Source organism: Aotus nancymaae, unplaced genomic scaffold (assembly GCF_030222135.1).
Source record: "Aotus nancymaae isolate 86718 unplaced genomic scaffold, 86718_ANA_hifiasm-v0.15.2.pri h1tg000010l, whole genome shotgun sequence".
NCBI lineage: Eukaryota > Metazoa > Chordata > Mammalia > Primates > Aotidae > Aotus > Aotus nancymaae.
The window spans coordinates 20,938,801-20,964,948 of NW_026988421.1; the positions used below are offsets into that span (position 1 = coordinate 20,938,801).

Below are 26,148 nucleotides of genomic sequence, written 5' to 3' on the forward strand. Positions count from 1 at the left end.
GAAATCATCCTTCCCCTTACCTCCTTGATGTTTTCTTCTCCTTGCTCTGCTTTACGTTTTTTCACAAAATGCGTTCTTATTACCTGACATACTGTGTACTTGTTTTGTGTCTGTTGCCTTCTCTTTCTTGTCCTCTCCCCAGTCTTCCTGCCTTGCCCCTTGTAAATTTGTTAAAGTCACAGATCTTGTCTATTTTGTTCACTGTTGTGCCCAGAATAGGGCTTGGATTATGGAATATTTTTCAATAAATATTTGTTGACTGAATGAACTTGAAAGAAAGAGAAATCTTCAAGTGCCAAAAATTTAGAGGGAACTTAACACCTGAATGGTATACTAGTAACCTGAGCCTGCGAAAGTTATCAGATGCAGATATAGACCTCCATACCTGGTGTCCGGGGCATTAGACTATCCCCATATGAGAACAAGAAGTTTGTGTGCAAATCTTCCAGCTAAGAAATTAATGTGAAAGTCTTAGAAGCAAATAACAGAACTGCTTGTACAAACCAGGACACATCACATTCTTATAGATAAATAGCCTCTATCGAAGATAAGCTCTTAACAAAAGATCACAAAGTACAGAAGGAATGAACCACCAAGAAGGAGAGGCAGCAGACTTAGCAAACATTGAGGGTTACTCTCCCAAGATCTATTGGAAAGTATGGGAGACATTATAAAATAAGGGCCTAAAATGACAAAGGTATGAAGAGAAGGCATTTTTTTCACAGAGTGAAACAATAGGACACCATAAAGAAAGAACGGGGAGATATGAAAAAGAATCAACTAGAACTTGTATAAGGAAAAAAACATAATCATTGAAAATAAATCTTCTTAGTCTAGTTAAACCGGAGGTTAGACGTAGCTGAAGAGGATTTATGAACTGGAAGCTAGAGCTGAGAAAGTTTACCTGCAATGGTGATGTTTTACACCTGCAACTTTTACATCAAACTTTTATTTATTCTGCCACTGATATGGGGGTGCGAGTTCTTCTGACGCATGTAAGAGAACTGCTGAGTTAAGTGATGTCCTCTCTGACTGAGCCTTGCCATGTTTATTGTGGTCAAAGTCTGCAACTTCCTGTTATTTCTCTCCTTAAGGGCGAACCACCAGGATTTTCAGCTGAGAAATTTAAGAATAATTGAACCTAACGAGGTGACACACTCAGGAGACACAGGTGTGGAAACAGGTAATAATTTTGTCTGGAAATTAGATGGAATATCTGAAAAGGATTTGAGATCTCCACCCCGACCCCAGGTTGCATGAGAAGAAGAGGGTAAGGAATTAGTAATAGATCATGACTGGGGGTGAGTATCTGGAAGTTAAAAATCATTTTGTTTTTTTTGGCTTTCTAGGTGGTTGGTATATTTACCATTTTTTTTTTTTTTTTTTTTCGTTTTCCATTTTTGTAGGGGTGGTGGTGGTGGTGGAGGAGGAGACAGGTTATTATTGAAAATGTTCTCTATTTCATTATGCAGTCCATTACTGATTACCATATAAATTAGCTTTCAACTTTGATCATAAAATTGCAAAATGAGAAAAGTTTATAATATATTATTGTGTTTTATAAATTGAGTGTGCATTTAGGAAAGTCTTTTGGGAAATGTTTCTGGGCTGTCCCTTCTCCCCAGAACTGGTTAATTGTCTGATGGGTTACCAGAAACCTGAATTCTGAAAAGTGGTGTATTACTGTATTTCTGTTCCATGTAAGCCAGTGTTGTTCTACCAACTACTCAGGAGAGCCACTTTTTTTTAGCTGACTGAAAATGGATTTCTTGTAAGAAACCATGCCTATCTAATCTCTGTTTGGAACATCAATGCTATAATTGTATGCAGTTTTAGATCCTTTTCTTTAAAAAATATAGATGTAGCCAACACATTTTGGTCCATATTAGGAGGTAGCAGAGGAAGGAGAAAAAAGAGAAAGTAAAGAAAGGAAAAAAGTGATGGTATCATCAAATTTAGAGTTGGAAGATAACTTCTTTTTCTTTTTGTAATATATGAGGAAATAGAGGTTAGGGAGCTTCAGTTGCCTGAGGTTGTAGATCCCAGCTGGAAACTGGAGCTCACTTGTTTTGCTTCTGTTGGTCTTAGAACACTTTAAGCCTCTATTGTGTCCCCCAGATAACATGGTGTAATAGAGCATGGACTTGGGAATTGCTTAGACCTTGAATCCTGGTTCCTGATGATCCAGCTGACTTGGGCAAGTACTTAACTCCTTTTAACTCCTGTTCTTTTATGTGTAAAATGAGAATAGTGAAACCTCCCTTGGAGGATTATTGTGAGAATTAGTCACTAATGTATGTAAAGCCCTAGCCTCCCTCAACTGTGCAACAGAGAAACAAACCACTACCTCTAAAGCTATTGATGCTGGAAGAGCATCTGTGCATGTGTTAAGATGCTGAAATTGGAGTAAAGTGGCCTCTTCCATTCTTATAACAAGACATGTAGGAATTCCACCTGGTGCTTCAGATCCAGATTCAAATATTTCTTGAGCTCCTGCAGTGTATTAGATGCTGTGCATGGTGCTTTCACACACGTTATCATGTTTAATTTGCCTGGCCACCAGTGAGGTAAGTATGGTGTGCTTTTCATGTACAATCAGTGAAAAATCTTGTTTGTGATAAAGGCTGAAGATTTGGGAACTTATTTCTAAAAGCAGACCCTATATGTGTAAGACTTTTAAGTGAGTCATTCTCTGTAAGGCAGAGTTTGAAAATATCTGCCAGTGTATGGGCTAATGTTTCATTGTGGAGTAGGCCTGTTGCTCTTGGCTTCCCACTTTTCTGCCCACTTTGCTTAGCTCTTGGCTGTTTCTAACATTTCTGAAAAGTCACAGGATGTGGAATGAGCAGATGTCATAATACGGCACCTTGCAAGAGCCTACCTTTCTTTTTTCGCTGAAGATTAATTACTGTTTATTGAGTCTGAAAATATCATAGACAGAATGTTGTGACTTTCATTTAGCCATCTTTCAGTGAGCATATGTATATGTTAGGTATAGATAGATGGATACAGAGGTGACATCATCCCTGCCTTCAGGAGAAGTGGCATACACACCTGTTACACCATTTATCACACTGCATTTATGGTTACTGGTGTGTCTAACTCTGATAACATTAAACATTTACATTTGTAATGTGCCAGGTACTGTTTCTAAGCGCTGTACATATAGTAACTCATTTACTCCTTATAAAAATTATGAGGGTCATCAGCTGCAACTTTCACTTCCTCCATCTTGGCTGCCTTTTCAACCAGTGCCATCTCTATGGCTGGGACTTATATAATGCACCAATTTTGTTCTCTCCTTAGCTCCAGCTGCTCACCCATTCAGGCACTTTCATTACCTGTTGTCCTTGTGGCTACAGCTGCCTCAGCCACCAGGGCCCACTGTATTCACTTCACTGGTGGTTGCCTCACTGCCTCAGCCATTGCCTATTGCTACCTTCTTCACCTCCACTGTTGCTGCCACTGCCCCTTACCACATCCTAACTGTTGGTTATGGTATTGGGACTTCTTTCATCATGTCTGATAGTGATGATAAAGAAGTGGCTGCATTTCACCCAGAGCATGAACCAAATGTGATGGGCCTGAAGGATGAGGAAGTAGGAAGAGGGAAGAGTGGTGATGGGGGCAGGTAGCATTGTGGAGGGGAGAGTCACAACTCTACTTTAATACAGTGACACTGATGAGGCTGATGATTCTGTGGGGGTCTAATACACCAGTCATGAGGGGAAATGTGATGATGTGATGGTGGTGGTGATGCAGATCAGAATGTGGGAGTGAGGAGGCAGGTTGTGATGACCAGGAAGCAGAGGATGTTTTGACCAGATCCACTTTGTCTTTGTTGGTTTTTAGTTTGCAGTTGAAGATTTTGTGCTCATCATTGGTTGTGTTGACTTTATTGATGGAGTTAGTGATGGATGATATCGATACTACAATTAGCACTAAACAGCCAGTCAGTACCACCAAAATCCTTAAGTCAGGATGTGCCTAAATAGAAGGCAGATTCTATAAGGAAATAAATGATCTTGAAAGAAAGTATATTGGACTCTTAACATATATTTGCATTTTAAAATTCCTGAAGCCAAGGCTATACTCCAGACCAGTTAAGTCAGATGTTCCCCAGATAGTTCTAATGTGCAGCCAGTGTTGAAGTACTGCTTTTAAATAAATAAAGCTTCATTTTTGCTTGACTCTTTTAAAGAATGATAACTTGCTCAGAAATATGGTTTGAAAACATGATAAATCTATTCTGAAGCTCCTGAAAGATAATCAGAGTAAAATTTTTTGATGCTGGCAAGCTTGTGAGATCACAGTGGGCTTTATTTTGAACCCCCAATGGAGGTGTTGATGTATAAACTTGGATCAGACTAGATACTTTTGATCTCTTTCTCTGATAGGTGAGAAATTATAGGCCCAGTAGATTAGACAAAAGAAAGGATAGCTGGATGTGCCACTGTGTACCTGTAGTCCCACCTACTTGGCAGGCTGAGGCAGGAGGATTGCTTGAGTCCAGGCGTCCAGCCTGACAATGTAGGAAGATCCTGTCTCCCCTCGGGGGGAGGGGGGAAAGAGTGTCCCTCTGAGCAATATTCAGAAGCAGCTGTAATGCAAGGAACATGGATGTACTTAAATTATGACTAGGACAGTTTCCATTGACTCTTCCTTTGAGTACTTCTCTCTTCTGAGACTCCTGAGATTAAGCCCTAAGACCTGCTGTTGAAGTTGGCCTTGCTGCAGATGATAAGTGGGGCACTTTTTCTATCTCAAGATCAGTATGGTATCCCATAGGGGATTCTATTGGAGATAACCATAACAACAGAGGCATAGAAGCCTAAGGTGATGGTGATATGAAGAAGTAGAAGCAAATGAGTATGTTAAAGAAAAAGATCCAAAAAAGGATCTATGCCCAGCAGCGTTTAAGCTACAGCAAGTCAGGATGTCAGTCCTTGAAGATCACCTCATATAATTGCCTTGATTTAACTCTCCATTACTTACAGAATTGTATGTTACAATGTTTTTGATTAAGCAAAATAGTTTTATTTGTTAAAAAATGAGTTGGCAAACTCCAAAATGCCAAAAACACCGAATGAGATGAAATTGTATGTCTACTCAAAACCTGCACACAAATGTTTATAGCAGCTTTATTCATAATTACCAGAACCTGGAACCAACCAAGATGCCCCTCAGGAGGTAACTGGATAAGTGGTGCATCTAGATAATGGAGTGTTATTCAGGGCTGAAGAAATGAGCTATCAAGCAATAAAAAGACATGGCGGAACCTTAAATACATATTCTTAAGTGAAAGAAGTCAATCTGGAAAGGCTACATATTGTATGTTTCTAACTATATGACATTTTAGAAAAGGCAAAACCATGGAGACAGTAGAAAAGCTCAGTTATTGTCAGGGGTTAGAGGAGAAGGGGAAGGATGAATGAATAGGCTGCCTGTGCATAGAGAATTTTTAGGGTACTGGAAGTACTCTGTGTGATGCTGTAATGCTGGATACATGCCATTACATGTCTGTCAAAACCCATAGAATGTACACCACCACAAATGAACTCAGGAGTAAGCTATGGACTTAGGGTGATGATGATGTATTAATGTAAGTTCATGCATTCTAACAAATGTACTACTCTGGTGGAGGATGCAGATAGTGGCAGGGGACTATGTGTGTGTTGGGGCTGAAGCTAATGGGAACTCTGTATTTTCTGCTCAGTTTTGCTGTGAACCTGTAACTGCTCTAAAAAATGAAGTCTGTTAACCCTAGAAGAAAACCTAGGCAATACCATTCAGGACACAGGCATGGGCAAAGACTTCATGACTAAAACACCAAAAGCAATGGCAACAAAAGCCAAAATTGACAAATGAGCTCTAATTAAACTACAGAAATTTCTGCACAGCCAAAGAAACTATCATCAGAGTGAACAGCCAACCTATAGAATGGGAGAAAATTTTTGCAATCTGTCCCTCTGCCAAAAGGCTAATATCTAGAGTCTACAAAGAACATAAACAAATTTACAGGAAAAAAACAACCCCATCAAAAAGTGGGTGAAGGATATGAACAGACACTTCTCAAAAGAAGATATTTATACAGCTAACAAACATATGAAAAAAAGTTCATCATTACTGATCATTAGAGAAATGCAAATCAAAACCACAATGAGATACCATCTCATACCATTTACAATGGCCATCATTAAAAAGTCAGGAAACAACAGATGCTGAAGAGGATGTGAAGAAATAGGAACACTTTTATACTGTTGGTGAGAGTGTAAATTAGTGCAACCATTGTGGAAGACAGTGTGGTGATTCCTCAAGGATCTAGAACCAGAAATACCATTTGACCCAGGAATCCCATTATTGGGTATATACCCAAAGGATTATAAATCATTCTACTTTAAAGACATGTACACATGTATGTTTATTGTAGCACTACTCACGATAGCAAAGACTTGAAACAAACCCAAATTCCCATCAGTGATAGACTGGATAAAGAAAATGTAGCACATATACACCATGGAATACTATGCGGCCATAAAAAAGGATGTGTTCATATCCTTTGCAGGGACATGGATGAAGCTGGAAACCATCATTCTCAGCAAACTGACACAAGAACAGAAAACCCAAAACCACATGTTCTCACTCATAAGTGGAAGTTGAACAATGAGAGCACATGGGCACAGGGAGGGGAACATCACACACTGGGGCCTGTCGGAGGGTTGGGGGGCTAGGGGAAGCCTAGCATTAGGAGAAATACCTAATATAGATGACTGGTTGATGGGTGCAGTCATGGCACGTCTATACCTATGTAACAAACCTGCACATTCTGCACATGTACCCCAGAACTTAAAGTATAATAATAATAACAAAATAAAGTCTACAAAAAATGAGTTGGAAAAACTCATTATTGTACTTCGAATTCTAATAGTATAATTTTGTGCCAGTATATGGGATATGGTGAAATGTGCATGATCACTATTCTATAATTGGCTCCTTCTGAAGTTGTTTTGTTATGTGGACTTAGGATGACAGCTATGATGTTTATCAGAACATTAACTAATATCAGTGTTTGTTGAGAAAAGGTGTTTTCTCAACCAAGAACCAGCTAAAATGGTTAAGAGAGCTTGCATCATCTGTGCTTCCTAGTAAGTGTTAAGAGACTATCCCTGTCTATAGATATAGTTGGAATAAGTTTAAGAATTTCTAGTATGACCACAGTTAACATCCTTAACATTTCATTTTAATTAGTTTTATATTTATGTTCCTAATTTGTATTTTCTAAAGCTGGTGATTCCAGCTCTGGTTTTATTTGAATGATAGACTCCCCTGAGGCCTTGGGACTTCTTGGGGCTTAGTTTGGAAACCTTGGGTCTCATCCACTTTCTATACTTTAAAGAGGAGAACACAGAGCATTGAGGCCCTGGTCCCCTTCTCCCTTGCACAGCTGGTTGATAGCAGGTATTCACTAGAAGATAAGACTTTTGACTCCTAGTGCACTGAACTTTCTTCTCTAAATCTGTAATTGGCTATTTAACAAAAGGTTTATAAAACATACTTCTTTTAAAGCAGTCAAATTTAAAAAGCAGAAAAATACAAGAAGAAAACAATTACTCCAAGTTTACTTACCCAAAGGTTACCACTGTTAATATTTGGGTGACTGTCCTTCTAGAAACTTCTCTCTACATATATGCATACACAATTTAAAAATATAAGAACAATCTATATGTGTGTTTTTTTTGTTTTGTCATCTGTTTTTGATCACCCGCAAGTGTTGTCTAGGCATTTTTCCAAATCAACTATGTAATTCTTTTCTACGTCTGTGTAATTTTTAATGAGTATACAGTATACTGTTGTATGTATTAAAGTTTATTTAACTGATCATATACCTCGCCTGTTTTTTTCTACTATAAACAAAGACACTTAAATTTCTGTGTACTTGTTTATCTCCTATTCTTGAATAAAGTCCTAGGAGTAAAAGAGGAAACCAGTTAATTTGAAAATGGTTAATAGCTAAACTTTTCTGGCCACAATGGCTATTTGGAGGTAGTATTTAAGAACTGTGACCATTACTGTTTCTGGCAGCTTTGGTCTTGGTCTGGTGGTGGGGTGGTCAGGTTGAAGACCTAAGTGGGAGTGGGGCAGAACGTGGAAGGCACTTCTCTGTGGCCCACTTTGAACTGGACATTGAATTGCAAGGGGCAGGCTGGTTTTGAAATAAACTCTCCTGTTGTTGCAGACAGTGGAATGCCTCCAAAGGTGACTTCAGAGCTGCTTCGGCAGCTGAGACAAGCCATGAGGAACTCTGAGTATGTGACTGAACCAATCCAGGCCTACATCATCCCGTCGGGAGATGCTCATCAGGTACTGCGTGGAAATGGACTGGTGATGGAACTCTTCAGCCTCTCCTTTCTTTTCAATCTTTTTTCCCCAGCCCTAATGTGTTTGTAGGATTCTAATTGTCAACCTACAACCAGGCATGTCATCTAGGGCTTGCTGTGGGGATCTGTGTCCAATAGGTCTCACTGAATGCTTGTGGATTGGCCCTGGCTTCATTGATTCCAGTGACTTAGTCAGCTTTCAATAAACTGTGGAAGAATTAGTGGGCCAATTTAGGGACAGAAGTTCTGGACCTTTCTGTTGCTGGCATATTTCACATCTCCTCTGCCACACCTTGTCCCTAGCAGAATTGTTTGCCCTGCCTCTCTTTGCCTCACAGTGCTTACACTGTGGTTATGGTATTGTAGGGTTCAAAGATGAACTTAATATTGAATGTCTGCTGTCACTGGGGTTATGGTTTAGTAAGAGATGAAATAATATAGAAGTGCTATTCTTCCATAGAATTATCTATAAGTATAGTTTCCTCAGCCTTTGCTTATGTATAAGGCCCTAACTATGTCGGTATTAGACATGATACAGAGATGAAAATTGTTCCTGGTTTTAAGAAGCATACAGCTTAACAATAGAGTTTAGATGTATATGCACATACCTGTATTGTAAGGTAGAATGTGATAAGTGCAATCAAGAAAATCTGGACAGCGGCTGTGGAAGTTTGAGGGCGAGAGGGGAGGATGATGAAGAGCTTCATGACATAGGGGAGGCATTTGAATTGGACCTTGAAGGATGGGTGAAGTTTGGGTAAATAGAGGGATGGGGTGGAGGAGGAGGAGAGAGGTTCTAGGTAAAAGTATTAACAGCAGCAAAGGCAAAGAAACAGGGAAGCTTTGCGTGCTTTCAGAAACAATGAGGTAAGTTTCCCTGGCAAGAGCCCAGGGAAGTAAAAAGCAATAGTGGAAAATAAAGCTGTTGTTATAGGATTCTTCAGTTGCAGGTAACAGAAACTGCCTTGAGATACCTTGAGCAATAAAAATGCTTTATAAGGATTCAAAGGCAGAGCCACCACATTGACACAACTCCAGATTATGAATGGTGCTTTCAGAATTATGCATGTCAGGGCCTCAGATAGGGTGTCTTGTGGAACCTGAGGGCAGGAATGCTGCAGGCCCTCATGAAGAACTGGGACGGGAGAGTTTTCAGGTCTTGCTACATATCAGTTTCTCTTTTTCAGCCAACTGGGAGGGTCATATAAACCTGGCAACACCTACATTTATATCTTTTCCTGTCTTACTTTCAAGATACCAGATTGAGCTAGAACCTTAATCCCCCAAATTCAAGGTCCAGGGTCAGAAGTTGATTGGCATGTATAGCAACTTGGTTCTGCTTGGTCCTGGTTACTCTGTGTGTGTGTGTGTGTGTGTGTGTATGTGACGTCATGTGGTACAGACATGAGTAATGAGGGTAATGGGGGGCCACCAGTCCACCATGATGGAGGGGGTGGTAGATGAGGGTATTTTTGTAAGTTGAATAAAGATCCCAAAAGATGTCCATTTTGGTTGGCTGACTTCCTGCTCCCCAAAGGTCCTAGTCTACATGGTTGCGACAATGTCAGGCCTGTATTAACCGGGGAACAACCTCAAGATTGGATCTCTGCCTGGAGACATGAATTTCCAGGCCTTAGGAGCAACTGAAGGGCTGAAATGAATAAGCAAAGGGATCGGATATTTGAGGAAACAGCATGAAGTTTAGGATACTTTGACGTTTAGAATAGTGTTCCCCAAACTGTGTTCTTCAGCATTCCTGTTGTGTCTTATAAGATGGTCTACAAAAAAATATTTGCTATTGAGAAAATAGTGAATGAGCTGAACAGTGGTTTTTTTATTTTGGTAAAAAATGTATAATATGACATTTATCATCTGAATCATTTAAAAATGTACAATACTGTGGTGTTAACTATATATACATATTGTTATGCAACAGATCTCTAGAACTTTTTCATCTTGTAAAACTGAAACTGTATATCCATTAAACAGCCCCTCCCAGTCTCTCTCCTCCCCTACTATCCCTGGCAACCACCAGCCTACTTTCTGTAAGAGTTTGCCTACTTTAGATAACTCGTGTAATTAGAATCATGCAGTATTGTGATTAGCTTATATCACTTAGCTTAGTGTCCAAGATTCATCCATGTTGTAACATATGACAGGATTTCTTTCTTTTTTAAGGCTGAATAATATTCCATTTTATTTAGAGGCCATTTTTTTTTAAAACCTGTTCATCTGTGGATGGTCATTTCAGTTTTTTCCACCTCTTGGCTATTGTGAGTAATGTTGCAATGAATGCGGTTTTGCAAATATCTTTTTGAGATCCTGTTTTCCATTCTTTTGGATATATGCCCACAAGTGAGATTGTCAGATCATATGATCCTTTTATTTTTAATTTTTTGGGGACCTTCCATACTGTTTTCTGCAGCACCTGTACTATTTTGCATTCCCACCAATAGTGCACAGGGTTCCAGTTCTTCCACTTCCTCACCAATACTTGTTATTTTTTATTTTGTTGTGAGGTGATGGCTCACTGTAGATTTGATTTGCATTACCTGATGATTAGTGATGTTGAATATCTTTTCATATGCTTTTTGGCCCCATTTCTATATTTTCTTTGGAGAAAATGTGTATTCAAGTCCTTGGTCCCTATGAGTTTCATAACTGCAGGACTTCTCAGGGCCTTTAATATGCTGATGTGCACTCTGTACCTCTAAGGAGTTTCGGACTTAAATGTCCACGGAATTTTCCCAGTTATTTCAGGGTGGGATGGGAGAATCTAGTGTTCCATGGAATACCTTTATATGTTGTTTCTATGATAGCACTTTTCAAACGATGTTGGGTCTTGCATGTGGAGATAGATGAAGGGAGGAGTGAGAGTGAGAGGTAGATTTAGGCACCAGCTCATTGGCTGTTCAGCATGGCAGAATATAGGAAAAGTAGAATATCAAGCTGGAAGCAGGGTGGTGGCATGTGAGGACGCCATGAGGCTAGGTATGTAACTGTTAGATTTAGTAGGCAGTGGGAAGGTGAGGATAGACTGGTGAGATTTAGGGTTGGCTTTGGTAATGAAATCCTTCCATTCATCTGTGTTCATTAGAATAGACAAATAAGATTGACCAACTTCAGGCCGGGCACGGTGGCTTACGCCTGTAATTCCAGCACTGTGGGAGGCTGAGGCGGGCGGATCGCCTGATGTCAGGAGTTTGAGACCAGTCTGGTCAACATGGTGAAACCCCATCTCTATCAAAAAATGCAAAAATTAGTGGTGGCTCACGCCTGTAGTCCTGGCTCTCAGGAGGCTATGGTGGTTGCTTAAACCTGGGAGGCAGAGGTTGAAGTGAGCTGAGATCGCACCACTGCATTCCAGCGTAGGCGACAGAGCGAGACCCTGTCTCCATAAACAAACAAATAAAAAAAGATTGACCAACTTCATACGAAATAAACTGTCATCTTCCAAGGACTGGATGAGAAAGTAGGCTGGCCACTGTGATTTGGGCCTGAGTTATGGTAGGAGTCGTAGGTAGCAGAGAAGCTGGGCACTCCCCCATTTGAGAAGGGAGAACATTGCCTTGTCTTTAAGGAATTTTGGTTTTTCTTTTCTTTGGGCCCCTCTGATGAGCTCTTCCTTGTTTCTTGTTGATCCTAGGCCTCAGCCTTTGGACGTGAGCTTCATGTCACATGGATTCTCTGCTGGATTCACCAGTGGCATTTTTAATTTCCTGGCCTTTAGGCATTGGACAGTTGCCCTAGGCCGATTTGATTGCAGTCACCCTATCAGTGTTGAGCAGATGGTGATTCCTGCAACTGGAGCACATTATGATTATGTAGCAGTTGGTTTGGGTAGTTCTACAAGTCCCCTGGCACAGTTGTCTGAAATTAGGGCTCTCCTCTGAAAGGGTTCTCACAGGCTGTTATGGAGCTGCAGCTGAAGACTCCTAATAGCTTTGCTATTTGTGGGCTTCAGTGTACAGAAAGATTCGACTTGCTAATGTTACTTGAGTTAAAAGTTGAACGTTTCTGGTTAAGGGTGTGTGGGAAGCTTTGTAGTCTTTGTATTTCAGTTTCAGTTTTCTTTTGCCTGGAGTTAGGATATTATCTGTGTGTTTACTAGTAGGAGACATTGACATCTTGTAGCTAAGTCAAGTTTATCTTGATGTTCTTGGTCCTGTGTTCTGTTTCTTTGCCAGATTTTTTTTTTTTTGGTCATGATAAAGCTGATATTTGGATACCGGACTGATACTTAAAAATGTTCTATCTTTGACAATAGGTATGGTCGAATACATCCAAAGCAATTCCTTTTGGGAGTGGCAGTGAGGCCATCCAAGCCTTAGGAGATGTTCCAGGCTTTTCCTCTGCTATTTATCTCCTACTAATGGTCCTGCAATATTGGAATTGGATGGCTCTTCCCTCCATGAGGAAACTGAGGCTCTAATCCCAGACAGATGTGTTTTCTAGGAACATCCTGAAAACACAAAATGTGTGAAGCTTGCTCGGTGTTAGCTCTTGTTGCAGAAGTCACTGTTTAGACTTCATAGACTTACATTTTTGCACTCTTGCTGTCCTTCCATCTTCGTCACACCTCTCCACTTTTTCTTTTATAATCTTAACTGTCATTTCTATTGCTGTAGCTTAGCTGTCTGTCCTACATATGTGGGGAAGTTGTGTTTTGTTTGTTTGCATGTTTTCTGAATGCTGCTCAGGGCTAAGTCCTGGGGAAAATGCAGAGGGCAGGTAGTTAGCATATAGGTAAGAGTATGAACTCTAGAGCCTCTCTGGGTTCAGATGCTAGATATGCCACTTACTAGTTGCTTGATTTCAGGCAAGTTACATAAAATTCTGAAGTGTCAGTTAAATTTTCTGGATCTCATTTTCTGCATTTGCGAAAAGGAGATTGTGATAATATGTACCTTGTGGCCTATTGTTAGAATGAAATGAGTTCATGCTGTAGATGTGAATGCTTGAACCACCTGAATGCTTGAAGCTTGAATGCTTGATATCATCTGAAAAGTCTCATCATATTAGCTGCCGCTATGTTGCTATTATTACTATTATAGAGATGAATAGATTCCCTTTGAAGAGATTAAAGAATAGGCAAGCCAGCTGGGTGCGGTGGCTCATGCTTGTAATCCTAGCACTTTGGGAGGCTGAGGAGGGCAGATCACGAGGTCAAGAGATCGAGACCATCCTGACCAACATAGTGAAACCCCATCTTTACTAAAAATAGAAAAATTAGCTGGGCATGGTGGCACGCACCTGTATTCCCAGCTACTCGGGAGGCTGAGGCAGGAGAATTGGTTGAACCTGGGAGGCAGAGGTTGCAGTGAGCTGAGATTGTGCCACTACGCTCCAGCCAGGTGTCAGAGCAAGACTCCGTCTCAGAAAAAGAAAGAATAGGTAAGCCACAGTCATAAATGCGAACACAGAAAGAAACTGGTAAATGTCATGGGAAAGGACCTCATCAGCACTGTCTGGTAGAAATCTGTGAGGTATGTATGTAATAGTAAATGTTTGCGTAGCCACTTTAAAGAGCAGTGAAATTAATTTTAATAACATTTTATTAATCCAACATATCCAGAATATTATTTTAGCACATCATCAGTATAAAAATTACTAAGAATATACTTTATATTCCTTTTTATGCTGAGATTTCAAATATGCTAAGTATTTTACATTTACAAAACTTTGCAATTTGAATGTGAAACTTTTTCACTGGAAATATTTGATCTGTGTTTAAATTTCATAAAGCTAACAGTTGAAAAGGTGGACTCATAGACCCAAGTTGTTCTAAACATACTTAAAAGTTTTCCAGTAACTGAATCTTGAATATCAGTTTTTTTTTTTTTTTTTTTTTTTGAGATGGAGTTTCACCCTTGTTGCCCATGCTGGAGTACAATGGCACCATCTCAGCTCACTGCAATCTCTGCCTCCCAGGTTCAAGCAATTCTCCTCGCTCAGCCTCCTGAGTAGCTAGGATTACAGACATGCCACCATGCCTGGCTAATTTTGTATTTTTAGTAAAGACGGGATTTTTCCATGTTGGTCAGGCTGGTCTTAAGCTTCTGACCTCAGGTGATCTGCTTGCCTCGGCCTCCTTAAGTGCTGGGAACGGGTGTAAGCCACAATGCCTGGCCGAATATCAGTTTTTAAATGTATATTTCAATTTATTAAAGTGAAATAAAATTAAGTATTCTGTTTCTGAGTCACATTAGCCACATTTCAAGTGCTTAGTAGACACGTGGCTGGTGGCAACTATAATGGACAGTACAAGTTTACTTAAAGTGTGAACTGAATTCATAGGTGACAGAGTATTGTAAGCTGGCAGGATCAAGGAAGTCTTCATGGAGGAAGCAGGATTTAAATTGGAATATGAGCAGGTGGAGTTTGGATGGATGGAAATAGAGAGAGAAATACAAGAAATACCATGGAAATCTATGGAATTAGGGGAACATGCATGACGACGATAAGCTTGAAGGAGAAAGGAAAATAGGAACCTGGTTAAGACAATCCGTGAGTTATCCCTGACTGGTCATGATTGTCCTTGACTCCCAGAATCAGGATTTTAGAGTGACATGATCCGAGGGAGCAGTGTTTAGTGTGGATTGAAGAAAGGAGACTCTGGAAATTGAGAAACCTGTTAGGCCATTGCAGGAGCTCAAAGAGTTGGGGTAAAGAGGGCCTAGACTTGGGTATTGGCCTTAGGAGCGGAGAGGAGGGGTAGCATTTGGAGAGTAGTAGAGCCTGGATTAAATGTGGACCTCACAGGCAGGTGGCAGAGGGGATTGGGAAGGTTTGAAGCCCCAGAGTGTTTATGGTGCCATCAACAGAAAGAAATGGGTTCCTTGTTTTAGTTTCTGTGGAGAAGAGAGATAAAGTTGGAGTGACTCTGTTAAGTGGGACTCTGGATCATTGTTGTGATTGTGAGAATAAGAAGGAAGGGCTGGCTTCATGTGTGACTTGCCTCGGTAGACTCCTCGGTAATAGAGAGGCTGCTGTTCCCTGTGGCTCTTGTTTCTAATTGTTTCATTTCAGGGTAGATTCTGGGTTGATGGAGTTTCTCCTATGGGTGGGAGGGGAGAGTGTTGGAGAAATGAAGGGGAATCTTGAAATCTGTCCTTTGTGTGCTTTCCGAAACACAAACATACACACCCACACACTGTTCTCTGCTAGAGAGGCAATGTACCTCAAATGCATAATTACGCAAGGACTTGGCACTCCAGTGGTCTGCTTCTCTCTGTCCTCTGCAACTCTTAAGGGTGTCTTCTTTTTAAACTTGAAACAAGGGCTGTGGTATTAGGGTTGTAGTATTAATGAGATTGGTCCCGGGAGATTTTTGCAGCAAGGAATTGTCTATTCTCTCTGGTAATCTGGATACTTTCATGTGACGTCTAAGTCAAACATTGGGATTTCTGGGCACCACTTGCCTCAAACTAGGAAAATCATTGGTTGGAGTCAGAGCCCTGCCAGCACTGCCTTTTAGAAATCGTTAATTCCTCATCCTCCCCATCTTAAGACCCCATATTATGTTTTTAGGCTTGGCTTAGTCAAAGGGTGATGTTTTGTCAGGGTCTGACTCTGTCAATGTGAATTTTTGACTTTGTTTATGGTTCCTTCTCCTGGAAGACATGAATCAGATTTTCCTAAACTCTTTGGACCCTACTCCATTCTCTTGGAGTCAGCTTCCTGTTTTATTTTCTTTTGTATTTCGTAAACAAGTTTTCTCTTGGGGTGGGGTTAGTGATTTTTATCCCACAGCGATTTTTATCTGTTGTGTTACGATAATGCTGTGGTAACACATCTTGAAGTTTCAGTGGCCTGGTATTGTAAAACCTCATTTTTTATTTCACGTAGCAGTATAGACTGGGTGTTCCTGGTTGGTGGGGGACTTCCCTCTACGTTGAGGGAAAGTGATTCAGGGATCCAGGCTTTTTTCATCCCATAGTGCCACCATTTTAGCTGGTAAGGGGAAGGAATATGGACAGGGCATACTCATTTGTAAGAGTCCTCACCCAGGCATCACCTCTCACCCACTTGTCATTGATGAGAATCAGTCATGTGACCTCACCTCAATGTAAGGAGGCCCAGGAATGAAGTCCTGGCTGGGCAACTACTTTCTGGTGACTCTTATACACTAAGGAAGGAGCATGAATCTTTGAACGGCTATCAGTTTTTCCCACATACGCTGACTTTGTTTCATTTGGGAAAGAGAAAAAAATGTCGAAGACTTTTATTTGGAAACGAGGAGCCCACATCTCCATTCATAGTCTGACCTTTGGTACTTCCTATGGACAGATGGCCATTTATTCATTCTGTTTCGTTTTCTTGAGAACCTTGTATGTTTGAGGCACCGTGCCAGGTTCATGGCTGATGGGAGAAGAGGGTAAGGGAGGGAAAAGGATGACACCCTAGTGTGGACTCCAGTAACTTTAGTCGTGCTTATCTTGGCATCAGCTGTCAGCCTTACTTGCCAAGTTCCATCTGCATGTGACCAGCTGTGTAGATCCCTCGTCTTCAAACCCAGCTCTGGTCATGTCCCCACCTGCTCTTCAACTTTGAGTGTCTCTCTAGAACTTGCAGGATAAAGTTCAGCCTCTTAGTGTGCTGTTTAAGGTCTGACTATCTGTCTTCAAATGGCTTTTATAGAAGTCTCTGCAGCTGCTCCCTTGAACTTCTTGCTCCTGCTATTAGGCTAATAGGCTCTCTGCCTCATGACAGGCCTCTTGCTTCTTGCTTCTGGGTCTTGTCACACCTTTCCCTCTCTCTGGACTGTTTTCCTGCTCTCTTCATCTATCCTTGGTGGCCCAGTCAAACCTTTGATTCTGATGGATCTGAGACACATCTGAGCATCCTTTAAACTATAGCAAATACCACACTGCATACTCAGCATAGTTTATATGGCTGTTTATTAGTGTTAATGTTTCATGGAATATCTGTCTATATTATTAGTATTGCTGATTGTCTACTTCGAGAAGATAGTTTCTTATGTTTGCTGTAGAGCCAAGATCAGTGCAGTGCATAGCAATAAGTGCTGCAGTTCATCAGATGTTCAGTATGCACTAATTGCTTTATGTCTCACCTCAACTCTTCAAAGTGGGAATTATTTTCATCCCCATTTTACAGATGAGGAAGTTGAGTCCCAGGTTTACCCAGCTAGTAAACGGGGAACCAGGCTTGAACAGAGGTCTGACTCCTGGTTGTAGGAGATGTCTGTTATGTGGCTGATGAAGGTAGAGGTAAGTGCAGCATATACCTCGTATTCCTTGTTCCTCAGAATTTATGATCCAGTTGTGAGACTAGATGTACAACTTCTGTACAAAATTAGAAGTTGCTTGGCAGCTTGCAAGGGTATGGGCTTTTAAAAGTCAGACCTGAGGCCAGGCGCAGTGGCTCATGCTTATGATCCCACACTTTGGGAGGCCGAGGCGGGTGGATCACTTGAGATAAGGAGTTCTAGACCAGCCTGGCCAACATGGCAAAACCCTGTCTCTACTAAAAATACAAAAATAAGCTGGGTGTGCGGGTGTGGTGGTGGGCGTCTGTAGTCCTAGCTACTTGGGAGGCTGAGGCACGAGAATCACATGAACCTGGGAGGTGGAGGTTGTAGTGAGCCGAGATTATACCACTGTACTCCAGCCCAGGCAACAAAGGGAGACTCCATCTAAAAAAAAAAAAAAAAAAAGTTAGACCTAGTTTAGATCTTGATTCTGCCATTTACTGTGGTGTTACCTTGAGGACGTTAGTTATTTCTCTAAGCTTCATTTTTTTCATTTGTAGATTGGTGAGGGAGGATACCTTCCAGAGCTGCTGTGAGGATTAGAATGAGAGGAAATGAAGCAGTTATTGACAACTAGTAGATATTGAGACAATAATAAACAATACAGACTAAATAATCTTAGCTAACATTATTTGTCAACGTTACACAAGGCAGGGTGTGGATAAGTGCCAACGTGGATGGTCTAAAATTCAGAGATGTGGGAGACTCTGAAAGCTGAAGTGGATCAGGCAGCTTCATGGAAGAGGGGATTCCTGAACCAGATTTTTCAGAGATGACTGTGGCTTTTTTTTTTTGTAGTTTACAGATGCTTTATTTGTATTATTTATATTGTTCAAATTAGATGCCAACATTTAAAAATTGGGTGATTTCTCATGAACGTATATTTCCAGCTTGTTCTAAAATATTGAAGGTTGGCAACACGTGGGCTGCATTTCAGTCATCAGAGCTGAGTAAGAGCTGCTGTCTTTAGAAAAGACATCCTTTGTCCTGTACCCTGAGGTATTTGAGTTTGAAACCCCATTTATAATCCCTTTTGATCTTTTCCCCATTAGATAATGTATTAGTTTCCTATCACTGCTCTAACAAAGTACCACAAACAGTGACTTAAAACAAATTTATTCTCTTATGGTTCTGGAGGTCTGAAGTTTAAAATGGGTCAGCAGGGCTGTTACTTCTGTGGGCTCCAGGTAGAGTCCATTTCCTTGCCTTTTCCAGCTTCTAGAGGCCACCTGCATTCCCTGGCTCCTGGTCCCTTCCTCCATCTTCATAGAGATGGCTGAGGTTTTAACTGGGTGTAGGGAAAAGCTTCATGTCTCCTTCTGCTTGTTCATTTATAATACAAATGTTGGTTGAGGATCTGTGTGTCACCTGTGCTGAGTGCAGGAACAGTGATAAGACAGATAACCTGATCTCATGGAACTTATATGCTTGGGATTGGGGCTAGGGGTGTTGAGGAACAATACAATAAAAATGTAAAAAGTTCAGTGAGAAGAGAAACATTTTGCAGCATGGTGGCTCATGCCTGTAATCCTTGCATGTTGGGAGGATGAGGCAGGCTGATCACTTGAGCCCAGAAGTTCAAGACCAGCCTGGCAACATAGTGACACCCTGTTTCATCAAAAAAAAAAAAAAAAAAAAAAAAAAAGATGTGTGCCTGTAGTCCCAGCTATTCAGAAGGCTGAGGTGGAAGGATTGCTTGAACCTGAGAGGTCAAGGATACAATGAGCCGTAATTGTGTCACCACACTCCAGCCAGTGTAACAGAAGGAGATCCTGTCTCAAAAAAAAGCAAATATCTAGAATATGTGTGTACTGTCTATACAGGGATTTAAAAGTGGCTGGGTGGCTATTATAGCTAGGTAGTCTGGAGGTGACATTTGATTTCAGATGTAATGAAGAGAAGGAACTAACCATGCCATGATCAGAAAGACTTACAGGCACAAGGAAGTGCATGTGCCAAGGCCTTGAAGCGGGAATGAGCTCAGGATATGCAAAGAGCAGAGAAGAGGTGGGTGTGGCTGGAGCATGGTGAGTGGGAAGAGAGCTCCAAGAGGACTGGCAAAGTCAGATCCGCTGGTGCCTTGACTGGGCCAGTGTTTGGATTGTATCTTAAATATAATAGGATGCCATTGGAAGGTTTTCAGGAGGTTGCCAACATGATCTTAGATATTTGGAAAAGCTCACTCTGAGTGTATGTGCAGAGTGGATTGTAGACGTGGTAGTACAGGTAGAGCTGATGGAGGGTTGGACTGAGTGCTGCTATTAGAAATGGAGAGAAGTGGGTGGTTTTGAGAAAAAGCCCGCAGCTGTGCTTCTTTGTGTCTTTTTTCCTAGCATGTTACAGCTTTGGCTTATGCTGTGCTCTCAGGAGACCGCCCCTGGGTGTTGCCAGCTTCATGCCTGGGAGAAGGAGAGTGACAGCCCTGGGCCAGTGCTTGTCTGGCTTGTGCATAGTCTGTCAGTGTGGAAAGGAGGCTATGGCCAGCCTTGCTCAGCAATGTCTTTCTGGAGTGTTGACCACTTAGGTCATGTCTGGACATTCTTACCCTAGACCTTGTCTCCATCCCAAACTAAACATGTCCATTTGCTGTTAATTCCACCTCCCTTTGGAGGAACTCTTTCCCTGCCTTTGCTGATGGAGAAGTCTAGGTAAACTCTGCAGATCTTCCATCTCTCCCAATCTTGCTCAGAAAGGGGCTAGAGTACTGTATCCCTGAGTGGAAGAGTCTGGTCGGACTGAGATCTGTACTGCGTTCTCTGCCAGCCTTTGCCAGTGTCTTCACACGGGTGGGAGAGCCCCAAGCCCGAGGGATCATGTTGGTGGAGATTGTCCTCACTGTGTATTCCCCATTATGCACAGTGATTTTTAGCACAAGAGTTATTTTTAACTTAGTTTTCCCAGCCCCTTGGATGTCTTCTCACTGTTTAGGAAGAAGAGATTAATAATCTCTCTTCCATTGCATACACACAGCACTTTAAGGTTTCTGGTGAGTTTTCAAAGACATTAACTTACTGTTTGTCACAAGAGGCCTAGGAGATGTGTGGGCCACCCTTATCCCCATTGTTACTTTTTAATAAAAAGTCTTGGACACAGTGATTACTGGGTTAATAAACAGATGAGGATCTGCAGTTCATAAATGATGTTGCTGGCCGTTTCCTTCTATTTCTTTAGCAATGTTGACTGAATGTTCCTTTATGCTTTAGGAATAAAACGTGCTTGCTGTTGCATTTAGCAATCTGAAATGCCCCGTCTTAGAGATGGGGAAATGAGGCCGAGAGAGCTGCCAGGACTTGTTGCAGATCATGCAGCTGGGCCTGGGCTAGAGGGCAGGTGGCCTGGAGCTTCTCTATCCTGCTATTGTGGTTCTGTATGGTGGCCCTTCTAGTGTCTCCCTGGAGGCTGGTTTGAGGCTGTGATTGCCAGTGCCTTGGTGAAAGGGGCTGTCCTGTTTTTTTTTTTTTTTGAGACAGGGTCTCACTCTGTTGCCTAGGCTGGAATACAGTGGTGTGATCATGCCTCACTATGTAGCCTCATCCTCCTGGGCTCAGATTATTCTCCCACCTCAGTTTCCTGAATACCTAGGATTATAGGCACGTGCCACCATTTTGGTATTTTTGTAGAGATGATGTTTCACCATGCTCCCAGGTTGGTGTTGAGTTCCTGGGTTCAAGCAGTCCTCCCGCCTCAGCCACTCAAAGTGCTAGGATTACAGGCATTAGCCACTGTGCCCAGCTGAAAGGGGTAATTCTTAACTATATGGCAGGAAGGGAACATGAGGGTCTTTTTCCCCTACATCATGTTGACTGTCCTAAAAATGCCATGGGTCTGGACAGCAGCCCCATTCCTCACCCTAAGCTTTCTTAACCTTGCCAGGTCCTTTGACTTGGGAGAATCCTGGTAGCTATAGAAGGAGCAGCAGCTCTGTACTCAGGCAGGCCTGGCTTTGGATCCTGGCCTACTATTAATTTGTCAGTGGGCAAGTTACTTAAAGATTCCCTCTTTGAACCTCAGTTTTCTCATTTGCTATTGGTCTTATCCTAGAGCGTGATGAAGGGGAGAGATAATGTGTCGTGTATTGGCATCCTGGCATAGGGCTTCAGAGTCCAGACTCTGGAGTTGACTACCTAGATTCAAATCCTGCCTCTGCTACTTAATGAACTGTGTGACTTCGGGCAAGTTACTTAAACTCTCTGTGCCTCACTGGCTATTACCAGAAGTTACACACTTTGTCTTGTACCCTTTGCCCAGGCATAAGAATCTCTTACTTTCTTCACTCCCTAATCCTATTCCATACAGAGGCAAGGGGATTATTAGCTGAGAAGAACCTGGTTTTGGACATGACATTTTACTTTGCTGAAGCCTCCTGGATTGGATGAAGCGTTTCCGCTCACTCCGTAACAGGAAGGGACAGGGTCTGCATGGGAGAGATTGATGATTCCACCTCAGAAGAGGACACAAACAGGAAGTTTGGAAACAAGTCAGTACCTACAGAAACTTAAGTTAGGGACTTACTGGTGCTTAACACAGAAATTCAGCCTTACTTTTCAGGAAAATAACAGATGCCTAAATGTCACTGGCAAGCAGGGGAGAAGGCTATTGGTTTGATTTTTGAGTAAGATCTCAGTGAAGAAAGAGCAGTTTTTATCTGTTTCTCTTGATGTGCTTTGGTTCTCCTAATGAGGAAATGGAGGCTAAAGGGAACAGCTCTCTCTGCCCTTAATTAATTAGAGTCTTCTGCAGTGTGTGCTAATTTGTTGTTTTCAGCTAGACTGTTGGCTCCTTGAGGGTGAGTGCCAAGGATTCCCCAGCCTTCCTCGTCCCTGCTGCGCCTAGCACAAGGCTAAGCAGGCAGAGCAGTCTGCTCACGACTGAACGAAGCCCACTTTGTTGTCATCTTTGTTTTCCAGAGTGAGTATATTGCTCCATGTGACTGTCGGCGGGCTTTTGTCTCTGGATTTGATGGCTCTGCGGGTGAGTCACTTACATTTTCTCTGTTCTTGCTGCACCTTTGTTCTTCTAAAAATAACTGAACCAAGTTTCAGCCTGTGATATAGAAGCAAAAAGAAAATGCAAACCAGATGCTCCTCATTGAATCTCTGCAGAAAGGTGTGGGTTCCCCGCCTTTCCCGGCTCCCCAAGGTCACCTTTCAGTAACTCTTTTTATTCCTCCCTGTACCTTTGCTTTCAAAGTTTTGACAATTTTTATTTTAAAAAATTTTTTGAACTTTTTATTGAATATAACATACATATAAAAGTTCTATCAATTAAACTAAATATACCTGTGTTACTACTGGCACCCCAAATAAGAAATGAGACTTTACTATCATTCCAGAATCTCCCCTCTTAGCTTATTGGTCCCAAATAATTCTCCAAGTGCTTGGCTTTTGGTTTTTCTGTTTTCACCCTTGGCTTAAATAACAAAGGTTAACGTTAAGCTACATTTGTGTCCTTCCATAGTTTCCTCAAAACTGTTATGCCTTTGAGTTTTGGGGTGGGCTCCCCATTTCAGTTTGTCTCTAAAGCAAGCTGGACAAGGTGGGAGCTGCCGTCCCATTGCGGTTAGCACACTGCTTCCTTTGGCATAAGTGCTTGTGTTAGTTGGCACATTGGGATTGGCTTTGGCTGACATCTCTGCCAAAGGCCCCAAATTCTGCCAGGCCTGTGGGAACTGAGGGCAGATACAGGTAGGAGGCACAAGCTTCCTGCTAGGAACATGCATAGGGCCCACTTGGTTTTTCTCTAGGAGATGTGAGAAAGACCAAGTGGGCCCTATGTGTGTTCCTAGCAGGAAGCTTGTGCCTCAAGCTTCCCCATCACAGCCACTCCTCTGGGGTGTCTGGTGGAGCAGAGGAGTGGCTGTGATGGCAGAGCAGGAACCATCCATCCCTCCCTCTGTCATGTTGATTCTATGAGACCACTGTGGCCATAGGTCTACAGTTCTCCATTCTCTGGCCTTGTCACATACTGCGCAAGTGCAGTCCTTTTTGTGCAGGGTCCAGTGCCAGGCAGCTTGGGTCTCAGGACTGTTCTTTCAGAACTTGACACAGCTTGTTCTCCCAGGTGTGTTCTTCTCTTGCCCAGAGGTTTCTTTGGAGTCAAGGACCCATCTGCCCCATGAGGAGCTGGTGCCTCTTACTGTTCTCGCCTGTCTGCTGTCATTTTGTGCAGCTTCTGGGCAGTTGTTAGAAACCTTTTTTTTCTCCCCTGCTCCAGGCACAGCCATCATCACAGAAGAGCATGCCGCCATGTGGACTGACGGGCGCTACTTTCTCCAGGCTGCCAAGCAAATGGACAGCAACTGGACACTCATGAAGATGGGTGGGTACAGGCATGGCTAGCCTGGACTTAGTTGGCCTGATCTGGGCAGGGATCCTAGAGATCCTCAGGACTCCTGGATCTTAATCCTTTTACGCAGTCATGGACCCTTTTGAGAATCCAAGGAAAACTGAGGGAAAAAAATGGCATGTCTATCCGTGCATACCAGTGTACCTTCAATTTTGGAGGACCCTGGTTCTCATTTTACTGAGGGGAAACTGAGAGCTAGAGAGGACAGTTGATTTGCTGCATATCAGGTTGCTGTGCATTTCGCTCCTGTACTGGGGGCCTTCTATTTGCTGCCTCATGATTCAGAGTGAAATAAAGGCAAGGTGTCACTGGCAACAGAAGCCAGAAAGCTCTCCCCCCAGGCTCTCTGAGGATCTTGGACTTGCTTCTGGCAGCTTTGCTCTGGAGAAGAGCAGCATGCAGGGCAAGAGAAAGGGTCTGGAACTTTCTTGGGCCAGTCACTTACTTGCAGCACTTTAGTTTACTCATCTGTAAAATGGGTTAATCACAGTAAGTAAGTAACACATAAAGTGGTGAGAATTAAAGCAATGCTATGTGGAAAGCATATAGATCAATGTTTATTGAATAATGTGTGTATGTACTCTGTTTTCATTTAATTTTCTGCCATGTGTATTTTCCTGTCATTAAAATTGTCTTTAGAAACATGGCTTTAGTGATTGTACAGAGTCTTTCCTTCCTGGATTTTGAACTTGGGAAACAGAAGATAAGGAAGGGCCAAGTGAGAAAGAGAAGGTGAAACAAAATACCTGATGCTTCTCATTTGTTGTAGGAAATAATGAAGAAAGGAAAGAGTCCCCAGACTCAGCAGGGAATAGAAGATTGGCCTGTAACCCTGAGATCCAGGCAGCCAGCTGACTGAGGGGTGTGTGCTACACACCCTCCACACACACACACACACACACACACACACACACACGTGTTCTTTGTCTTAGGGAGGAACAAGGAACATTTTTGTCCTGGCATTGGATTATTTTAAATTTTTATTTCTCTAAAATCTTTTCATAAATATAAAAACACCAAAGCTACAGATTGCTTCCTGTTACTGCAGTTGATTTCTCCTTCCCTTTCTCTTTCACACACACACACACACACACACACACACACAGAGGCAGGCATTTGAGGCTGGCTGTTATAAAGGAACAGGCTAATGGCCTTTATGTTTTTTTGTTTGCGTGCTTCTGTTAATGGGAGTCAAGCACCCACAACATGTATGTATGTTTGTTTATATGTTACTTATATGTGCTCGTGTTCTTCTATATTCCAAATATCAGAAACTAACCTTGTAATTTTTTATAAAAAATAAATGCAGAAAGAAGTTCTGATACTTTTTTCATGCACCCAGCAGATCATTGTGTCCCCCTGGGGAGCAGGCATCTCTCTTTGGGGCCCACAGATTCCAGGTATTAGGTCTGATAGCATTTTGGGGATCAGAATGTTAGAGGCGCAAACACTGCCTGCCTGTTCGTTAATGTAGGTATGTGGCAGCAAGGGGGTGGCAGAGGGAGTGAGTCCTCCTCTCTTCCAGGCCCCTCCCTAGTTTCCTCAGTCGAGTTGTCTGTGTAGGGAGATTCTGGTGGGTTTGGTTGGCCAGTGAGTGATTCACCCCTGGGGTTTTGCCAAACATCTTTCTGCTAGGAAATGACATGACTTCATCCTGTGAAAGTTACACTATGTAGTATACTAGGGGCATTAGGAGAAACTGTGTTAATAAGTGGCTTATTTAGTGGTTTGAAAAAAATAGGAAAGAATCAAATAGCAGAATAAAACTCAATGCCAGCTTCTAGGCAGATTTTTAGTATTGGAATTCATGAGCTTCTTTCTTTATAAGCCTTTGCACTTCCCTGCTGTGGTTATGTGGTTATATCAGTAGTCAGTAGAGAAAATAGTAAAGATAGTTTCTACTGTTTTAGAATACGTGAACTTTTACTCTATTATACGTATAGTTTACCACAATGTTAATTATTTAGCCAAAATCTGATTGGTTAAAAAAAGTATGTATCTCAAAGATAACTGGCTAGATATGGAAGATGTTGGCTTAGATGAAAGGAAAACTGGACTATAGAAGTAATTTTAGTTCCATTCTGAAGGCTGATATGGGTCCTATGACTAGCATCTTAGAAACAGAAAGGGTTTTTTCATCCTGGGAGTTGGGAA

The 26,148-nt window shown here is 41.9% G+C and overlaps 1 protein-coding gene across 4 annotated transcripts in view; it reads left to right on the forward strand.

Moving 5' to 3' along the window:
* Positions 1–26,148, forward strand: part of XPNPEP1 (X-prolyl aminopeptidase 1) — an 87,504-nt gene that overhangs the window by 37,524 nt on the left and 23,832 nt on the right. For 3 of the 4 annotated variants that reach the window (XM_064373891.1, XM_012450175.2, XM_064373890.1), the window contains exons 2-5: positions 1,095–1,183; positions 8,237–8,361; positions 22,557–22,620; positions 23,863–23,967. In XM_064373891.1, coding sequence (XP_064229961.1) covers positions 8,245–8,361; positions 22,557–22,620; positions 23,863–23,967 — 286 coding nt within the window. In that variant the 5' untranslated portion in view covers positions 1,095–1,183; positions 8,237–8,244. Of the gene's footprint in view, positions 1–1,094; positions 1,184–8,236; positions 8,362–17,431; positions 17,609–22,556; positions 22,621–23,862; positions 23,968–26,148 lie in introns of those variants that run through there. The other variant, XM_064373892.1, reaches the window with a different exon arrangement.